This window comes from Vanellus vanellus (assembly GCF_965231255.1).
Source record: "Vanellus vanellus genome assembly, chromosome: 6".
Taxonomy (NCBI): Eukaryota; Metazoa; Chordata; class Aves; order Charadriiformes; family Charadriidae; genus Vanellus; species Vanellus vanellus.
In genome coordinates, this window is record NC_138911.1 from 58,054,675 (window position 1) to 58,075,034 (window position 20,360).

The window sequence follows — 20,360 nt, forward strand, 5'->3', positions numbered from 1 at the left end:
TCTGCGTGCAGAGGTGGGGACAAGGGAAGAAACTGAGCTCCAGGTTCTGCTTGTTGTCCGCTAAAACCAGCTGAAGACAGGCAGATAATTTTCCCATCACAGTTTATTTCCCTTTCTTTCTGCTTGTGATACAAGTACAGATTAACATGATTTTAAACAAAACCTGAACTGTTGCATAAATTCAAGTTCTGCAGATAGTCTTGAGGAGAAAAAAGGGGATGAGTATGTGAAAACCAAATATTAGCACAACTGGGTTTTTTAGGAGTGTGGAGGTGATTTTGTTGTTTCTCTCTAACAAATAGCCAAAAGGATATTATTGCCTTGTAAGGGTAAAAGGGTAAAATCTTGACCAGACTCAGCTTGAGGCTGGGGAAGAACCCATGTTTTGTAAACATTCACCTCCAAGATACCTTCAAATTAATTTTCCTCCTGCTTTTTCTGTTGCCTTCCCACCGCTTTTTCCTGACTGCCTTCTATAAAGAGGCCTGTGCTCATGGCACCCCAATACCGGGGTGGGGGGGCTCATCTGGGCTTGCTAATCACCAGCTATCCCTTCTGTGCTGGAGTGAGAAGCTGGGGTTGGCTTAGTTCAGCTTGTTGCACAGTTTTGCACATGCCCGAGGCTTGAGGAATCGCACAACAGGCCTGGTTTGATTTTTTTTTTAAGGGATTAAGAGGTAGTACGGGAAACAGCACATCAAGAATCCTCCGTGGCCCGGGTTTCCTTCTCCCACATCCCACACTACAAATGTTTCATGCCCTCAATTTGGTTTCTGGGTCGTTCTGGCACTTCTCCCAGCCCCAGCCTCAGCAGCGGGGTACGTGGAGGAGCTCAGCGCGGGGACCAGACCCTGATCTATGACTCTTCCCTGTTCAGGTGCTCCCAACCCCATACGGTGCCCGGTTTGGCCGAAACTCAGCTCGTGCAGGGAACACATCCACGCCATCTCGCCTTGCTCCATCACCGCTTTCCGTGTAGCACGGAAGCCCTTCCCAGATGTGTCTGCAGGGCCAGGCGCCCAGGGCAGCATCACATCCTACTGCTGGGAACAGCAGAGTTCGCCTTCATTTCACAGGACCCAAGACATCACCTAAATTTCTTTCGCTGTTTGCTATTCTAGGCAGAGGGGGCTTTCAGTGGGACGTAGCAGTATTGCAGAAGTGACTTCAGCATTATTGGCTCTACCACAGCCAAGAGACAAATGCTTTCTGTTATTTACCCCTCAAACTCCGGTCAATATTTACTGTATTGCCCTCAATGCATTAGTGAAGATGTTCACTCACATCCACTGCTTGCCAAAAAGCAAGTTAATTTAGCTTGGTGATACCATTCGAAGCAGTTTGAGTCATCTACATCCCTGGCTATCAGTGTCCAGACAGACACCGCATCCATCCATGCATGCATTAATAAAGGCTTAAAAATAGACCATCGATTCCTCTAGACCTGAAATAACACATCTGATCCCAGGAAAGCAAAAGACCCGACAGGGACAACCTCAACTCAGGGGGTACAAAGCAGGTGGTTTTCCTAATGTATCTTCAAGTGGTGGTGGCTGGGTCCTCCTGCTCTCCAGGAGCCCGCGGCTGGGGAGGGGACACTGGAGATGCTCCGGCAGTGCCGGCGCTGCTGCCTCGGCTGGGCTTAGGTGCTGACAAACGGCAGATCAATTATTCATCAGCTAAAAGGCAGACTTCTATTACAACAGATGTTTCTCCGAATGTTTGACACTGCCCATTAACTCACCCTTTAATTTTAATTGCTTAACTAATGGCTATGTTCAAGGTTAAATGAGCTTAAATCTTCATTCTTCTCTTGCGCCGCTTAATATAAAGACACCACCTAACGGGGAAAAGGGAGGGAGAAGGAACCAAACCAAGTATCATCTTTGATGGGATACAATCAAGTGGCCAGTTAATCCTCCACGCACCTGCCCGGGGGTGGGTACAACACTCAGACCTGGTTTTCTCTAAAGCAGAGAAGCGATGGAAGGATCTATCAGCCTGAAGGTGGACGTGGGGTTGCAAAGCCAGGCTTGACCTGGGACCGCAGTTGGGAAAGAGGTGGTGTGGGGCAAGCATCTTTCCAAAAACCTACACAGAGAGGAAGCGTCTGCTCAGGGAGGCAGGAAGCATTTGTTTCAAACGCACTCTTTAGGCAGCCTCCAAACTAAGAACTCAATTTGCATGAGTAATTTAGGTTTGCAAGTCTTGGCGGTGTTGGCCCAGCACAGTGCTCCCAGGTTTCCTCCAATAAATATTGGAGGAGTGGAGTTTGCTGTCTGAGCCGGGAAGGAGCTCCCAAGGAAGAGGAGCGCTTCGCTTCTCTGCTTGGGGCAGCAGGGAGGGGTTTGTCTCTTGGAGGATATGAACCTGAAGAAGTGCTGGGCTGCGAGGCGGGGGACGCAGTCACTGCCTTGCTACTGCCGTTGCATCTTTCTGGCTGATTTCTCCACTCGTTTTTTACCAGGCGGGACTACGCAGCTGGTGTTCAGCGTCTTAGCGAGATCACAAACACATGAATTTCTGCAGCATGTGTAGCTATGGTCTCGCTGTCTGCCAAGCCAGTAAATACCATGCATTTTAGCTCTACCACTTGGTACCCCCCAGGAATGAGCAACATAGGTGCTGCTAATGCCACAGAAAGAAGCGTGCCCCTGTCCCGCCACTGCTCCCCACCACAGGATGTCCCCACAGCAGTGACCACCTTCAGGGCCAGGATCAGTCACCTCAAGTAACACTAGAAGAAGACATAAGGGCACGCCCTGGAGAGGCCCCATCACCAGGCAGGAGGCTTTCCCTCAGCTCAGGCAGGCTCAAAAACACCCTTCGGCATCGCATCTGTTGACGCAACTCAAGAATATATTGCACCATTTTTCTAGCAGGGCCCATGGATTTAGTCTGGATAGTCCAGATCTGCCCCCCCCAGATAAATTACCAGTAGCAGTGGGAATAACAGGGGAGGCAGGATCAGACCCAGCCTGCCCCAGACCAGGGATTAGCAGCACCACCATCCCAGGAGAGGACTTGACACACACGATCAAGGAAAACACCTTTTATTCTCTGCATCTGACCACACTAAGGACACGAGGGAAGGAAAGAGGAAGCAGGCAGAAGAATAAACATTTTTTTTTTCAACATAGAGGAGAAAAGGAAGCACGTCTCCTTCCTTTCCTTCCTTTTGTCCCTCTTTCGAGAGGTGAAGGAGCAGAGATTAATGCACATCGTTCTCCAGGTTGTTCTCACCCTTCAGGATATGTGGGTCCAGATACTTCTTGTCTGTTTTGTGAACGATTTGGAGACTGAAAGGCAAGCAGTTCCCATGCTAGGGCTGGAGGCCAGGGTCTGATCTCTGCTTTGCTGGTGTAGGTCTAGCTCAAATCAGCCATACAGCCAAACCAGGCTGTAACACCACATTCCTACCAGAATTTTGTAAAAACCTTTTGGTTACACCACTCACTCAGATTCAGGAAACGTAGTCCCCACTTTTTGTCCTGGAAACGTTCAAGATGAGGTTGGACGGGGCTCTGAGCAACCCGATCTAGTTGAAGGTGCCCCTGATCATTGCAGAAGGATTGGACTGCATGATTTTAAAGGTGCCTTGCAACCCAAACTATTCTGTGATTTACTGAGGAGGCTATAACCCGGTGCTTCACTGCCATCACGCATTAGCCACCACTAAGATCAGGACCTAGAGCATGCCCAGGCCTGGTTGTCCATGTGGGAAAAGGGGAAAATCATTAAAGGACATCAGCCTGTCCCCTGATGCCACAACCCACATTACACCACGACTGTTAAAATCAGGGCTGGCCACGGTTAAACATCCCTCTGCGTTCCAGGGACAGTTTAGCACAAGAAGAGACGCTCCCTCCTTCCTGCCAGAGTCTCCTCCACCTCAAAAGGGTACCAAGGAGAGACAGGTGAAAACCTGTCACCTTCCAATTTTGCATGCAGCAAGAATGTTTCCCAGCCCTTCTTCCCAACTAAACAATTATAACCTCTTTAGTTTAGTTTCTAAACTGAAAAGAAGTTCTTAGGTTTTTTTTTAAGTTTGATTTTTATTTTTTTATCCCCCCCCAAGCAGGCTCACGAGGACATCCACTCGTTTGATTTTTGGCTCCAGCTCAGCAGCGTTCGGTAGTGACAACCATCAATCCTGCCAGACAGCCGATGGCACAGACTGCTAGGAGTGGGCGAGCTCAATTTTTTTTTTTTTTTTTTTCCCTTTTTTTCCCCTTTTGCCGCTCCGCTGCAATTTGCGTGGCGGCTCAACGCGAGCTGGCAGGCAGCCAGGCGTTCGCCATCCTCCTCCCACCCACAAAGGTGTCTCTGCAGAGTAAGGTGCCGGGGCTGCGCGACGCCTGCCAAGACCATGGCGTGAACCCTGCCAGTCCTGCAAATAGATGCCGGATCGCAGAGCTGTTAATCCTACGCGTTTCGGTGTCGCAAAGTTCAACGGTGAGATTTATTTATTTATTTTTTTTCCCCCTCCCCCCGCCTCCCACCAAGTTCAGCCTGAGTGGTATAAAGTTTAATTTGGTTCAGCGCAGCCCAATTTTTGGCAGAAAAGGGGAAGGCTGCAGGAAGCAGCGGAAATGTCGAGGTCCGGCTACCGGGTCGCCCCTACCCTTTGGCGAATATCGGATTTCTGAGTGTAGAAGTGAGGATTTCATTCTTTGTTCTTGAACTCATTCTTTCCATCCCAGGGGCCAGTGGAATGTAATCTCTCCAGATGCCAGCACCTCTTAGGAAATTGTAATATAGCAGCTATGCACTGTAAGTGGCTTATTCATACACAGAGAGAAGAATAGTAATATCCTTGGGGGACGGTTTTGAAACGGTGCGCGGTGACACAATCCCTGGGACAGGCGGGATTTACTTCAGCGGAGGATCTGTCCCCAAAACACGCTCATTTTCAAGAGGAGCAGCAGAGCAAGCATTTCATATTTTACTCTTGGTTTGTTTAAAGCCTTTTCTTGCTGTTTAAAACCACCAGTGCTTCCTTCCTGGGGAGGGAGGCAATGCTTTTAGGGTTACTGTAAATAACCAGAGCCAGAACAATTGGCTGAGTAAATTATCCTGTCCACCGACACTAACAGACTCCACCGAGCTATTAGGAACTTGATCAGCCTATTTTCCCCCTCTTGCTACTGTTATAATAAAATAAAGGTTTGCTGAAAGTCCCTCTTTGGAGCAAAGCTAAAGAAACGCCTCGTGGAGAACAATTCCAAGGAGCGTTCTCAAAGCTCTCATCTACCGACTCCGAATTAAGAGGTTTGTCGAGAAGGAAAAGCACGCAGGAGAACAAGGGAGCCTGAAGAGCCAACTGACAGATTACCACATGACAAAGCTAAAAGGGAACTCCGAACCCTGCCAGCACGGCTGCCCGCAGAGCCTGCCAAGAGCCAGATGCTGCCACGGGGATAATATCCTCCAGGGCTGGGGAACCGGGCGCTTCTCAGCCGACCGAGCTGAGGACGAGGGGATGGAGGGGCAGCTGTGCACCCCCAGCCCGTCAAGTCTATAAGAAAAGGACTGGAGAGAGGCATAGGCAGGTCTCTTTGGGGGGGAAAAAAAAAAGGAGAAGTTAAAAAAAAACCAGCGTATCTGCTTCTTACCCAGAAACTCCTTTGGGGGGAAAAAAAAGCTGCAAAAAAAAAAAGTTGTGAGTCCTTCTGAGGAGTGTCTTTCCTCCTTACGCAAAGCGAGGGGACAGCAAACAGGTCAGGCAGGGGAAGAAATGACACATAAGCAAGGGAATAACCAACGCGCTTTGCAGAATTAGGAACCAAACCGTACCTAGTCGGGAGCTCAGTGCTCACCCCTCTCCAAGAGGACTTCTCTTCATAACCAGCTCCAACGGCTCTGCCGCGGGATTATGCTGAGGAAAAGGCAAACTAACACAGATGCATCGGTGTTAACATTACCCTTGAATGGAAGTAGCATAAACACAAAAATATTTGTTTCGCTGCTACTGTGCAACATCTGTTCCCGATGACTTACTCATTCTCCGCTCTCCCTCCCTTGGGGTTTCAAAGTACACGAGGAAGAGGGAGAGGCTCGCAGGTAGCCGACGCCGCTGTGCCTGCTTGCAAGTTGCGCAACACCAGAGCCCGTTCCGCAGCCTTTACGCGGGCAAAAGTCTGCACCGCTGCGCTGGAGTTTGCCCCACCGGGGCAGAGCTGCGCAGGACACGGCCGACGAACCAGCGGCTCGCTATAGATAAAGTACATTACATTTTCTACAACTCGGCACCTCCACGCGAGAAAATCTACAGGGGTGGCAAACCTGAAGACTTTTACCTGAAAGGCTGCAAATCTTTCCTTAGCAGATTTAAGGAAAAAAAAAAAATCTTTTAAAAAAACTTATTCTAAAATGATATTTTTAAACCCATCGAATCAGCCAGCTTTGGCTGCAGTGCCGAAAGCCAGCGATGCAGTAAGAGCTCTCACTACATCTATTTTTCTTCCACAGAGCCCTTTAACACCACGCAGTTGTAAAAGCTAAGGGAGTGTGTGCCAGGTCACAATGTGGAGACAGGCTCTCCCAGGGAAACTCCCGGCACTGACATTTTAGCAACAAGGCTTTTAGATATGTCAACTCGAGAGGAGAATTAAGAGATCCAGATATCATGACTGCGCAAGAGATCATCCCAGAGGATGAATTCGGGTTTCGTAGTTACATGCCCGATACCTCCCTGCACTCCCTCGTGCTCCATCAGCTGCACACAGCCGCATCGCGTACCCTGAAGACCCAGTAAACGGAGAAAATCACACACAAAAAGGCATATTTTGAAAAATCATATTCCAAGATAAGTCTCCCACAATTTCTTATTCTGAAAGCAGTTGACATTTTTTTAGTTGGGTTTGAAATAAATGAAACGAAAAGCCAGAACTTGTGATGTGAAGGTGAATAATAAAACATTGCAAGAACTTGCCCGTATGCTACTGGAGGCACAGTGAAACACTGCAAGAAAGTCACTGTGCTCATACTATACTTCAGAGCAGCGTTTAGCAACTTTTGGCATCTTTTGATGTTTGCAAATACTGTAGAACAAAGTGATGCCTGATCTTTTAAATTCTCGTTCTACAATCAGCAAGACTTTTTTTTTTTTAAAAAAAAAAAAAAAAAAAAAAAAAGAGCCCAATAAAACAGGTGGCTTCTGTTGTTGAAAGTCTCAGGTGACTTTTTAGCCTAATTTTAGAGATAAGAAGAGTTTCTGATTCTGCTGATGGTGAGGAGCTAAAGGCAGCGCTCAGGAAGTATTGCAGTCTCTCTCTGCCCCGCTGGCACTGGGTGCTACCAGGAGCCAGAGCACCTCAGCCCCGTCAGCACCAGCAACGAGAAGCAGCAGCACCATTACCATCATTTCAGGGTGAGGCCATGCCCAGAGCCCTGTGCTTTGCTCCAAAACCCAATCGCCCTTTTTGCGTTTGAGCCCGCAAGCCCAGAATCCTCCCTCCCCAAAACTGGCCTCATCCGCTGGGTGCAGAGCCTGGCTCTCATCTTTGCTCCTCTCTTCTGACCTCCTCCATTGCCTTTGCAGGAGGGGATGGAGAACCACCTGGAGACACTGCTGGCTGCGCCCTAAGCAATGAGGCACTCGTCAAGGTTGGGAACAGCAAGTTCAAGTCCCAAAATGCTGTGAAAGACCTGAAGCTGTATCTGCTTCCCTCCCGGGCAAGCGCTGCCACCCCTGGGTTATTGCACTGAACGGCATCGCTGACTCCAGCTCTTTTCCTTCCCCAGCTTTGAGAAGGTCCTGATGAGACAATGCCAAGTGCATGAGACTGCACCACCTCCAGATACGTGGAGCTGAACAGAATTCAGTGCTCCAGTTTCGTGGCATTGAAACTAGGACCGGGTGGCAGCCAAGCAGCTCGGCAGAGCTCCCTCAGAGCTGCTCGCCAGCTAGACCAAAACTCAAACCACTGGGTGATTTTGAGCTTAAGCGAACTCTCCACGCTCCCTCAGAGACATAGAGTTGAAAGTCTGTGCGCCAGGTGTAGGAGAAGCACCAGGGGACAACGGTGAGCAGGCATTAATCCCACTTCACCCTTCCATCAGCCCAGAGCGGAGCAGAGACGGGGGGACCTGCAGCGCCAGGTCTCACAGACCAGGTGTTTCCTGGCAGTCCCCCAGCAGCAACTGACCCTTCCTCCTCCAGCACTGAGTTTCTCCACCATACTCTCAACATACATCAGCTGAAACACTTGGACCTCACAGGGCACAACACAGGAAGGACCGTCACCTTCGCTACCTCATTCATTCACCAACACGACCACAGGCTACGCTGTCCTACACTGGTCCGGCTCCACTCTAATGGGTCTCACAATAAGTCCTGGTGTAGCCTGGCCCCTGCCTCCCTTTTCCTAGCATGATCTATCTGAATGCCCACCTCTCAAGTTAATGCAAGAAAAATTAGTTTCATTAGTAAGAGGCTAATGAAGTTATTTCTGAAGTCAGAATCAGAGGTTCAGTGGGAAGGCTACAAGAAAAGGAAGGCAACCACACTCAGGGTTCCAGCCCCCCCCTAAAAAATGTTAACGGTGTTCATTACCAAGAGATCAAAATTCTACCTTAATGAGAAGTCTAAGACAAACCACAGGAGACCTCAGCCTACTGTTGGCTGAGCAGCGATCGGTTCCTAAGAGTTTCCTGAAGAGCAAACGTAGCGCTGAGGCCTTAACCCTACACAGTTTACAGAAGGCACCTGTGCACGCGTTGACCCAATGCCCTATTTCTCATCCTGCCCACCTACAGACACCAGCTTACGTCCTGGGGCCTCCTGTATCTTTACTGGCCGTGAAATAAAACACCCAGGGGGCTTTAGAATAAGCTTGTTCTGCAGTTCGGCTGCTTTGCCCAAAACTCCCCGTCCAGGTTTAGTGCTTAAGTTGGGTCAGTTCACCACACAAGCCCATTTTCACAGCTCAGTCATCCCACTGCTGGTAGAGCCGCCCTCCTTACCCACCTGGAAAGACAAAACATCAGCGCACATGACCTGGGCTAGAAATTAGGGGGAGAAAAAAGCTTCCCAGGCTAAAGGACGTGTAAGCACTGCAATAGATTGCCTGAGGCGCTTCCCACAAGCAGGTTAGACACATATTTGCTGGGTAAAACTAACGGTGAGTTGGCCCTGCCCAGTAGCAGAAGGACAGACCAGATGCCCAGACAAGATCTCTTCCCATCCTTTTCCAAGGATTTTGTGTATGTTCTTTGAGAGCGGTGGGGTGAAAGGGTTTGCTTAGAAAACATTTCCAGAAACAAAACTGTTAGATGTGTAAGAATATCTCTAAGCAAAATTATTAAAAGGAAACCAGCTTCTTCTGAGAGCTGATTAGACATCAGAAGGGTTGAAATCCTAGTCACTGTGACGACTACCGGTCTACCAAAATGAAGATATTTTTATTCAATTTACGAAGGAAGGGAGAGAGAACCTTCTGCTCCTTCAAATGTCACTCCATAAAATAAAGGTGGCTTCTGGTACACAAGAAATGTCACGACCCATTCCTGGTCCTTGTTCAGTGCTCATTGCCATAACCTATTGCACAGATGTGATGGATTTTTGAACGCAAGATCTATTATGTTTCCTGCCAGAGGCTCAAATGTGTACAGGCTTTCAAAACACCTGGCCAGGTAGTTACTTTCCGTACCGGCTGGCGGCTGCTGCCAAGCATTAGCTCCAGCCTTACCGCTAGGTTGGGAAGTCAGCGCTGCTGATGCACCTCTTCGGATTATCGGAACAATCTTCCTCCCCCCACCCCGGAGCAAAACTCAAGTGATTCTCACACTTGAGGACCTACCCCAGGGCAAATGAGTGGAATTCACGATACCCAAGGCAGAACTGGCATCACCCTTTCCGTCCCCCCTCTTCCACCCAGCCCCACGTAGTGCGTGTGCTGGGAAATTCTGCTGGGCTGGAGCTGCCTATTGCCCCACTGGGGAATTCAGCCCCTCATTTCCCCCGCTTTGGAGATGCTGTATTTTTACACTTGTACTTTCGACTCCCAGCTCCTTCGGTATAACCTTGGGAAGGGAGATGGCACTGTCTCGTTCCCGTCTTGTGCCAGCCAGGAAGCCCAGCGCCTGCCAAGCGCCGACCAGACACCGCAGAACATTGCAAAGTGCAAGGGAGGTTCTTTCCTTCCACAGCCAAAGCCAAAACAGCCATTTGATAATTAACCACCCGGATTGAGCCAGACACGTCATGACAACGAAGGTGAAGATCGCTGGTGCTCCCCAACACAACCTGTGCCCCGCGGGGTGGCCGGGAGGAGGTTAGGGGCTGACCCCAGACCTCGCTCGCAGACACAGCGGCAGATGTGCCGGGCTTCCCCACAGTCTCCCCCTTGCCTGGCAGATGCTGGCCTCTCTGGGAACACGCTAAATGGATTCTGCTGAATCACTGCAGCAGATGGTTCGTAACACCACCTGGATAGCACAGAGAAAAAAGGAGAGATAAGGAAGGTTGGGGAACAGAGAGTACCTAGTGTGTGGGCTGAGTTATCCCCAGGGAGAAATAACCTGTGGATAAGGTCGTCATTCGAACCTTTGTTTCCTCAAATTCCTATGTTATTAAGATTGGTAACATCCCTTCCCTGGCAATTCTGTCCCGCGGTCTACGACGTACAGTGCTTCAAAACCCTTTGGGATGCTGGAACCCACCCTCTGCCGCTGGAAAGCGCTGGCAGCGCTGCCCGGCGCAGGCTGCTTCGGCTGGTGGCAGCACCAGCCTTCATCCCTGCCTGTGCCAAACTCCGCGTGCTGGGGTAAGGCACGTACAAGGCTGATGCACGTACAAGACCCGAAAATACTAACAGGGGGTTTCAGGTTTGGTTTTGTGTTTTTTTTTTTTTTTTATTCTTTCTTTTTTTTTTTTTAAAAAGGCAGTTTGGCAAGTACTTTTCCACGACAGATCATTCTGAAAGGGCAGAGGAGCCAGCTGTGTACAGAAGTGTGCAGCTGTACGAGAGGGAACAACAAACAGGAAACAGGTAACAATAACCAATGTGTTTGCTCGCTCTCCCCCTGTTAAACAGCCTGAGCAGTTTTGGTTTTTTGGGTTTTGTTTTTGTTTTTGTTTTGTTTTTTTTTTTTTTTTTTAATTGGGATGAAAAGAGCTAGCCAGGGGGAGAGCAGAGGGCTACTGCACATACACAGCGGGTGCACACCTGGAAAGCACTCAGCATCCTTCTGCGGCAGCTCATCCCCACGTGCGGTAAGCATGAAACCAGGATCCTTCGGTCTGCTCGTTTTGAGAGACCCTTTGCTGCACAAAGTTGCTCAATCTGCGGCGCTTCCAGCCAGATCCTCCCCGGCACAAAACATCAAGTCATTTGAGACAAAAATGTTCTCTAGGCAGGTTGTTCACAGCCCCGTTCACGATTCTTCCTCCTCCTCCTCCTTCTCCCAGGACAAGGCGTTTTCACACACCAACTGCACCATAGGCTCGACTGCACTTCACTTGAGCCCGGCTTTGTCCTACATAGGCTGATTTTGCAGGGTCACACCTGCCATTGATTTCCTCAGATAGCAGCTGCTGTTTCACGTTCTGCTGTGCGCCTTCCTCAGCAAAACAGCGCAGAAAGGCACTCGCCGGCAAGCACAGCTCAGGGTGGCACGATCCAACCCTGAGCACCAGTAGAAGCTGGATGGTGACGGTACTACCAACAAGCTGGGCAACGCGGCGATCCCTCTACCCCTCCACCCCAACTACTTCTCATGGGGGACCTCTCTCTTTAACAGGTTCAGAGGCTTATTTCACCCACAAGAATCTAATTTAAGCAATAAATACGGTCCATCTACAAACCACTTCCCACAACATAGGATTCAACAGCACCGGGGACCTCACCTGGTAACATCCCCATGGGCCAGCGTGAACCCTCCTCAGTGGCTGGGAGGCACTCGGTCCAAACCCACACCCCATCACCCAAGCTAGGAAAAAGCCATTCCTCCGTGGTCTCCAGTTGCACGGTGGCATTTGGTGACACATGGCCAGATGCACCCGGACATCCCCAGCCACCCCTGTGCATACCAAGGCCAGACCACCTCCAGAAGGCTCTTAACACTTCAAAACGAAAGCTAAAAATAAATACAAATGTTTCACAACACTCACCCCAAGGAGAAAGGGGCTTTGGAAGGGTGGCAGGAACCCAAGCTGCTGCCACAGGTTGGCAAGGGTCAGTCCTACCAAAGGAGCCCGTTACGTGCTTTAATCCTGGAAGATGACAACCCTTGCGGCCTGGGGTTAGGACAGCAGATGCTCCCGGGGGTCACCCCCTTTCCCGCAGGGAAGAGCAGGATCGCTCCCGGCATACCCGTGAGCTGGCAGGCAGGGAACCCTGCCTAGAGGCATCCCATCGCTTATTCAGTACGTACACACACACACACACACCCCCCACACCCCCCTCCCTTTCCAGTATCCGCTTAGTGGCCTGGTTTCTTCTCAAAGCTTTTTATATTTCACATTCCTAAGATTTAATTATGTTATCAGAACAACAGGCATCAGGATTTGGAGTGCCAGAATTCACATTAGCAATTGCTATCAACAAAGAAAATGGGCACAGCATGCCCATGCCAAAGTAGATGTGGGCTGCTCTCCTCAATCTACTCACGGTTATTTATAGCCCATTTGCAAGCCATCCACCTCCCAGGTTTAGCTTCAAGCTCGCTTCTCTCTGCACACCCTCTGCCTCAAAGAAAAGCCTTTTGCCTCTCCCTTCCCTACCACAGCACCCAGATTTGGACACGTTTAGTTAATTTTTTGGGGGTAGGGAGGACAAAACACCTTTGAACCTTCCTTCCATACATCCACAACAGCAGAAGAGTGAAAATAGAGGACGCCACAAATAAGGAGCTGCAGGGACACCCGCCCCCCAATAGTAGGGATTTAATAAAATTAATAATTCATATATTGATAGTTTCTAATGCTTCACCACATCGGAGCTGTGCATCCCCAGCAGCTTCCTGGGATGGAGACAGGGATGGAGGGACAAGCTCTGCGAGGCAGGACGCATGCCTAAACGCAAGAAACGCCTACCTATTTTGAGATCCTTGCGAAGAAGCGGCTACGCCATAGCAGGAGGGGAGAGATAGCTGTTCCCTCCCCCCCCCACCACCGTTAACTGTTATTTGCCCATCCCTCAACGGGCACCATTTCGAGGCAGCCTGATTCCGCCAGGATCCAAATAATTAGGAAACACAAGATGCAGCGCGCACAGTACAGGTGCAAACCTACCCACCAGCTTATTTTCCTCCCCTGAGCAGCAGCTGCCACAGGCAGCTCCTGCCTTCTTCCTCCTAATCCCAGTTCCCACTGAAGTCGACGCCAGTTTTGAGGCCGACGTTAGCGGGAGCTGGGTCAGACCTCGGGAGAGATTCGGCGCGGAAAAGAACCCCTCCACGCAACTTAGCCGACGTGGCTCCAGTCAGCCCAATGGCACTGGGATGCCAGCGGGCACCGGTGCCCTTTGCTGGGCTGTCCTCGCCCGCTGCATCACTTCTGCACCCACAGGCTTTGTCGCCCGGTCCCCAGCACCCGCCCTGCGGCTGCAAAGCGCCATCGCTCGGGGCAGGGCTGGTCCAGAGCTCACCCAGGGCATCGCAGGGAGAGCTGAGCCCGTTCAAAACCTCCCCGATACTCTGGTTAAAATGCAGAAGTGGTGCTGGTTTTAGTCCTGCCCAGTGACTAAGGAAACGCTCGGTCAGGCTCTGACTGAGATAGGGCAGCTCCTCACGTGCCTAAAATTCCACGTGCCCCTGAAACAGAAGGAAACATTAGAGTATATAATAACAACTTAAAAAAAAAATAAAGCAGCACGGCCACCTGTAAAATACTACTACTAAAAATAAAATAAAAAGTAATTATTAATAATAAACAACCCAAACCCCACACCCCTTCCGCTAAAGGAGGGAGGAGGAGGAGGAGGAGGAGGAGGCTCAAGCTTACAACTCTAGCACGTTTTATTTTGTGTAAATTTATAAAGACAACAATCCTAGTCACGATTGTCACATTGTACAGCACATACCAATACAGTTGCAAACAGAACTCCACGCAAAACTAAGCGCTAACAGTAGCTTGAATCACTCTTCCTGCGATTGTCGTATCTAGACTAACAGTATTACACTAACACTGAAGAAAAAAATAGTTCACTATAAAACAGTGATAGAACGTTTTTATAAAATATATTCCATTCCAATAGCTTTTCTACATACTGTATACTATAAAACTCTCCCACAAAAATTAGTGTCTTTAAATATACATATTTAATCTGAACTGCACCAAGATTAAAAACAATTAAAAATATCAATGATTTTTTTTTTTTTTACATTAACTTCACAGTATTTGTTTGTAGTAGAAGACAAATCCAGTGTTTAAAATGCAGAGCAGGACTGTCCCCCACAGAGACAGTAACCGCCCCACAGTGAAATAGTTTATGAAGAAACGAGCGTTAAGTGTGCAATGTTTTTAGTACTTCTCTGTAGAGCCATGAACCATTTTGAAAACATGCTCCGAGCTATTGCAACTTAAAAATAAGAGACACACAGAGAGATAGCCAAAAAAAGTCACCTTAAGAACAAAAATAAGTGCAAACATTTTTTTTACTTTAGAAATTCAAGCTATGAGGAGTGGGAACACAAATACCAGACTATGAGAACAGCGTGTTCATCATGTAGTAAAGAATGAGAAAGTCTTTTTTTTTTTCTTTTTTTTTTTTTAAAAAAAAAAAAAAAACTTTTGCCCCATATTCACTGCAGTACAGAGCATGCTCATAGCATCAGTTTAATGAGTTATTTCTATACTAAGATCAGACACAAACTTATTTCAACTTTTCCCTGCTCCATACGCTAACGGTGTTCTTATGGCACATCCTATTTTATGATCTTCTTAAAAAAAAAAAAAAAACCAAAACAAGAAAACAGTAACTGAAGACTGAAATGCAAAAAAAGTGTCACAAGAACGCAAAATTAAGATTACCAGCTTCAGTAATGCTGACTCTAAACTCTTTACATGTTGCTCAACATGCAAAACCCATCGTTATAAAATTTAAAGTGAAGTGTAAATTAACTAGTTTTGAAATAGATTAACAGTAATAATTCCACTTCAAAAAAAAAAAAATCTAATAAATACTATATCAAGTATCTTCAGGAGAAAAAAAATAACTTAATTTTAGTAGAAAGAAAAATAACTTAATTTTAGTAGATTTTGTTCAGTGCTATTTCCAATCACAGCAAAAAGGATGAAAAAAAAAAAAAAAAGGAAAAAACTGATTAAGTAGAATAAGACCACAGTACCAAAGCCACTTATGTTCAAGATACAGTACTCTCCCACAACTTTCATATGTAACAGGTACAGCAAAAATATTTTACAGTTGAGAAATTAGACTGAAAACAACAAAACCCAAAACTATAAATAGAAGCAAAATTTCACATTACATGTACATTCATAGTTTAAGAGATGTATAATAACAGGAGGCTGTAACAAGTATATCCTGATTTTCTTTAAAAGAGGAAGTACTTATTTGAAAAAAAAAATAAGAAAAATAATCAATCCCATATTATTTATGTAGGTAGTGCTCAGTTTTTGGACCAGAGGGGGAAGGCATTGGGAAATTTTTTCTTCATAAGATGAAATACAGTATTTTAAGCACAACTTTTTAAAATAATCTAACTCAGTGCTTCAAATCCATTTTAAAATAAACGCTTAAGTTTCACAAAACAACTCCAGGAGTGTCAGGAAAGCTGGTGCAGCAATGCTAACGCAGCAGAACGACATTCAAAACCCTCAGATATTATTATTACTGAAACATTTCAGTCCCGTCTACATGTACCTTGAATGGGTAATTTGACTGGAAGGGAATAATCTGATATTTACCGACATGCACAGACCAAAGGATGCTCTATTAGGCGAGTAACTTGAATTATTTGGAGTAAAACTGGTTATAGTTACAGGCAGCCTCAGTTTACAAACCAACGTAAAAAAAAAAAAAAAAAAAATAAACAACCTAAAGATACCCCAAGAACGTCCCCTAAAAAGGTGGGACGTGGGGGGAAAAAGTTGGGCCATGTTTTCCCTCCAGCGGGAAAGGGGATCTTCATACCATCCCTTCGAAACACCGACGATTGCACAGAATTTGGCCCAACGGGAATGACCAACTTCCTCAAAAATAAAATAAAATATAATTCCGAGCTGCCGGTTTTAGCGTAGCAGCAAACTTTTCGGACAAGATAGCAGGGCATCTCCTAACACATGGTACGAGTCACCTTGAACTAAGACACCCCGGGAGCCCAATATCGAAAGGGGTTACTTGACCGCTTTAGGGCCGCTGTCCCCCCCATAAGCGGGACAGGGTCAGCCCCCGGGTGTCAATATGGGAATGAAAATATTCAGATATTATATGATTATTTTTTTTTTGTAAGTCCTAGCTCGCATCCTTCGACGTTTTGGGAGTGAATGCGCTTGCAGACAGAAAGAGTTTTTCTGTCCACGTTTTATACTCAAAAGCAGCTTTTCAGTAGGTCAGTCCATGGAGGGGGATGGGTGGGAGGGGAAAATTTAAGTCAAGTCCCAAGGCAAAACCTTCTCATTCGGATTTTAGGACCGATTGCAGAACTATCCTAATATAATAAAGAGAATAAAAAAAATGACCAGTACCAGAGCCACAGCCAGGAGTCCTCAACCCCCTTTATAATTTGGGCCAATTTAAGATCTCGTCTAGCGCTCTAAAATAAGAGTACAGCCACTTACTCTATGATATGCAGATAAGTTTCTCTATGCTGAAATGTATTTAAATCATAGTTCATCTCTTCGGATGTTTCTACACAACACGCAGAGAGCATTAGGGGAGCTTAATGGAATCAAAATTTTTCTCTGGAATTTGCCAATAATCTTTTTTCAAACTAAATAAAAAAAAAACAACCAAACAAACAAACAAAAAAAAACCCTGACCACGAAGCAAGTACTTCCAGCATGAAAACAGAAGCTAAATCGTTGCAGAAATACTTAGATCATTTCACATTAATAATGTAACATGGGTGCGCAGGAGAAGACCTAAAGGACAGGACTGGGAAGGGAGGGCGGCAGGGGAAGGGGGGAGACGGAGAGGTGGAAGGATCGCATTAAAAGGCCTCTGGAGTGTATACCTCTGCATCTTTTAAAGATCATATACCTGAAGTGAATATCACCAAGAATAAAATAAAGGGGGGGGGGGGGGGGGGGGAAATAATTAAAATTCAGATACTGCCTTTTTTTCCTGTTTTGTTTTAAAAGGGTGAGGGGGGGGAAATAATTAAAACCAAAAAATTAAATAAGCCACGTGTCTCAAACCACCAAGGACTTTACAAGGCCACAATGAAATTTGCGGATATGTCTGTACAAATCCCCCGACTGCGTGAACCGTCTCTCGCACCACTTGCACCCGTGGGGCTTCTCCCTGGTGTGCACCACCGCGTGGCGGCTGAGGTTGTGGGAATACTGGAAGCTCTTCCCGCACTGGCCGCAGGTGTAGGGCTTCTCCCCCGAGTGAGTCCTCTCGTGCCTCTTTAGCGTGTACATGCAAGAAAAAGTCTTTCCGCAGAGGGTACAAGTGGGGACGGAGCCGTCGGGGGACAGGCGGGTCCGGGAGCCGTCCTTGTCGCGAAAGTGCGAGCTCAGGTGCAGCTGAAGGATGTGCGGGCTCGGGAACACCTTGCTACAGAGGGGGCAGATGCAGATATGCCCGGGAGGCACGAGGACGCCCGAGGAGGAGATGTCTGACGAATCCATGTCATCCTCGCTCTCGTCTCGCTCTTGATCTATATCCTCCTCTCGGGCATGAGAGCTGCCATTCCCCGCGAACATGTGTCCTAACCCTGTCACCAGGCTTTTGGCTGAATTCCCAAAATGCTGACTCTCCGGACTCCTGGCTTCGCCGTCCTCCTGATCTGACAGCAAGTCTTGTTCATCTTTAACAAGTGGCTCGGTACCCTGCTGCTGGCTGTCGGAAGCCAGCTGTCCAAAGACATAGGAGGGGTGTAAGGAATCTCTCCCCGGCACGGGCTTGAAAGACAAATCCAGCGCGCAGTCCACATCACTCGAAGCCAGAGGATGGTTAACAGACCTTTGGGACAAAGGTCCTGTGGAACTATTGACATTAGCCTTTGTTTTTCCAGCTGCTGCGGCGCACGGTTCTGCCTCTGTCGGCACAGAGCTGACACTTATATGATCAGAGGACCAGGCGGGGTGACTGCTGACCTTTTCTTTGCCTGCTGCTCTCTCGTATTCTGCAACGCTGAATTTTTGTTTGTTTCCTGGGTCGAACTCGTGGACCAGGGGCACTCCGGCGTCTAGAAAATGCTCCGCTTTCTCCAAACCAGCCGCCTCATCATTAATCTTCTCTTCCGAACATAATTCTTTATCTTTCAACTTGCCCTTGCAGACTTTCACAATGTCATACATGTGAAGGTAGCTAGCCGCAGCCAGCACATCTTCCACCGGGAGACTGTTGAATTCCAGCTTTCCCTCGTACATGAATTCGAGCAGCAGGCTGAAGGCAGGGGCTGTGACAATGTCACTGTTCAGATGCACAATATCCCTTTTGTCTAACTGGTCCCTGTAGAAAAGATGGAAGTACATACTGCAAGAGGCAAGAACGGCTCTGTGAGCTCTGAATTGAGCTTCTCCAACTAAAACAGTACAGTCACACAGGAAGCCCTGGTGACGCTGCTGACTCAGACACTGCAGCAACTGGCGGCTATGGTCTGGAAACTCCATTCTTCCTTCATAACCTGTTCAAAACAGGAAAAACTTGAATGCTACTGTAAACTAAAGCCTCCTAGCAGCTGTAACAAACAGATCGGCTTTTCGGTAACACAAGCCAAAGAAACAGCCTTGGAGATAACGTTTACTGTTAATTGTCTGTAATAGTTTTACTGGGGGGGATGAGGGAGGGGGGGCTGGGGGGGGGGAGAGAAAAAAAACCCAAAACACAACACAACACAACATGCTTCTCATCCTTTCGCACCTGCTCCGAACAGGAAAAACTTGATTGTAAGTAAACAAAAACTAGTAAAGCAACAGCAGCCCCTCCAACCTTTGTTTCTCCCACTAAGCACTTTAATAAAATTAAGAGGAGGAAAACACACACAGGAAAAAAAAAAAAAACAAAACCAAACAAACCCAAGATAAACTCCCCGGCTGGCTTTCCCAGCAGTGCCAACGCGGGGCATCTTTTAATAAAGCACATTACCCGCGTCACGCACATACACACACGCACATTTAAACTTTATCCTCAGTCGTTATGCACCGAATCACAACAAAACAGTCGCGCTGGCGCTGGGGAAGCGCCGGTTTTGCAGGGGTGAGGGGGGGGGAGGGAACCGGGGAGGAGGTATGGGGGGAGAAGCGCCCACGGCCCCCGCCTGCGGCAAGCGGGGGGGGGGGGGCGGGGGGGAGGATAAAGGGGAGGGGGGTAAAAAAAAAAGTTTCCCTTTAAGTTATGAAAAGCCAAAGATGAAAATAAGCGGCGTGAGGACAGCGAGCTGGGCAGGGCTGAGGCTGCCGCCGGCTCCCTCGCCGCGGCCGGGCGCTTACCTTCCCGCGGGGCGCGGCGGAGGCGGCCGCGGGCGCGGAGCCGGGCGGGCAGGAGGGGAGCGCGGGCGCGGGTGCGTGCGCGAGTGCGAGGGGAGCGGAGCGAGGCGCGGCGGGAGGGAGGGAGAGGGGAGGGGAGGGAAGGGAGGAGGGAGGGAGGGAAGGAGGAGTGCTCGGTTTGCTAATTACACCGCAAGCTGGAGAGTCAGCTGCTCTGACTTCACTGCGATGGAAATGCTACCTCCAGCTGTGCGCCTTTTAATGCCATATGTTACTCCAAATCTCGCTACCAGCCAACCACAGCTTGCTGCCTTTTAAAGTTCCAGCAGCCCCATTTATAGCCCGCGATTAAATCCCACAAACTTGCCCCGAGTCCGCCCCCACCTTTACATACTCCCCCCCCCCCCCCCCAACCCTCCCCCCGGACCCCACCTCCCGCCGCAAAGTTGCTCCCCGCACCCCGCCGCGGTGACCTTCGCCGGCTCCGCGGAAGGGAGGGGGGGGGGCACCGCGGAGCCGCTTTTCGGAGCTCCCCCACCCCACCCCCCCGCAACCGCGCTCCCCAACTTTGCAGGGAGGACTTTCCCCCTGGGGGGGGAGGGGGGGGGTCGCCCTCCCGACGGGCTCTCCGCGTACTCACCGGCGTGCAGCGGCGGCGGCGGGGCTGTGCGTCCGCATGTGCGGGGCGGTGCGCGGCGCTCCGCGGGTGCGGCGCGGGGCCGGCGGCGCGGCGGTGTTGTGGAGCAGGTTGTTAGCCGGCCGCTCTCGCGATACTTTCCCTCCGAGCCGCGGG

The 20,360-nt window shown here is 48.8% G+C and overlaps 1 protein-coding gene across 1 annotated transcript; it reads right to left on the reverse strand.

The window, feature by feature from the left end:
- Positions 1–17,320: 17,320 nt before the first annotated feature.
- ZBTB42 (zinc finger and BTB domain containing 42) lies at positions 17,321–19,637 on the reverse strand (the record flags this gene model as incomplete). Its single annotated transcript, XM_082484849.1, has 2 exons — positions 19,571–19,637; positions 17,321–18,765 (listed from the first exon to the last, which is right to left on the reverse strand). The coding sequence occupies exon 2, from the start codon at positions 18,749–18,751 to the stop codon at positions 17,321–17,323; it is 1,431 nt and encodes a 476-aa protein (XP_082340975.1). The 5' UTR covers positions 18,752–18,765; positions 19,571–19,637.
- Between the last annotated feature and the right edge of the window lie 723 nt (positions 19,638–20,360).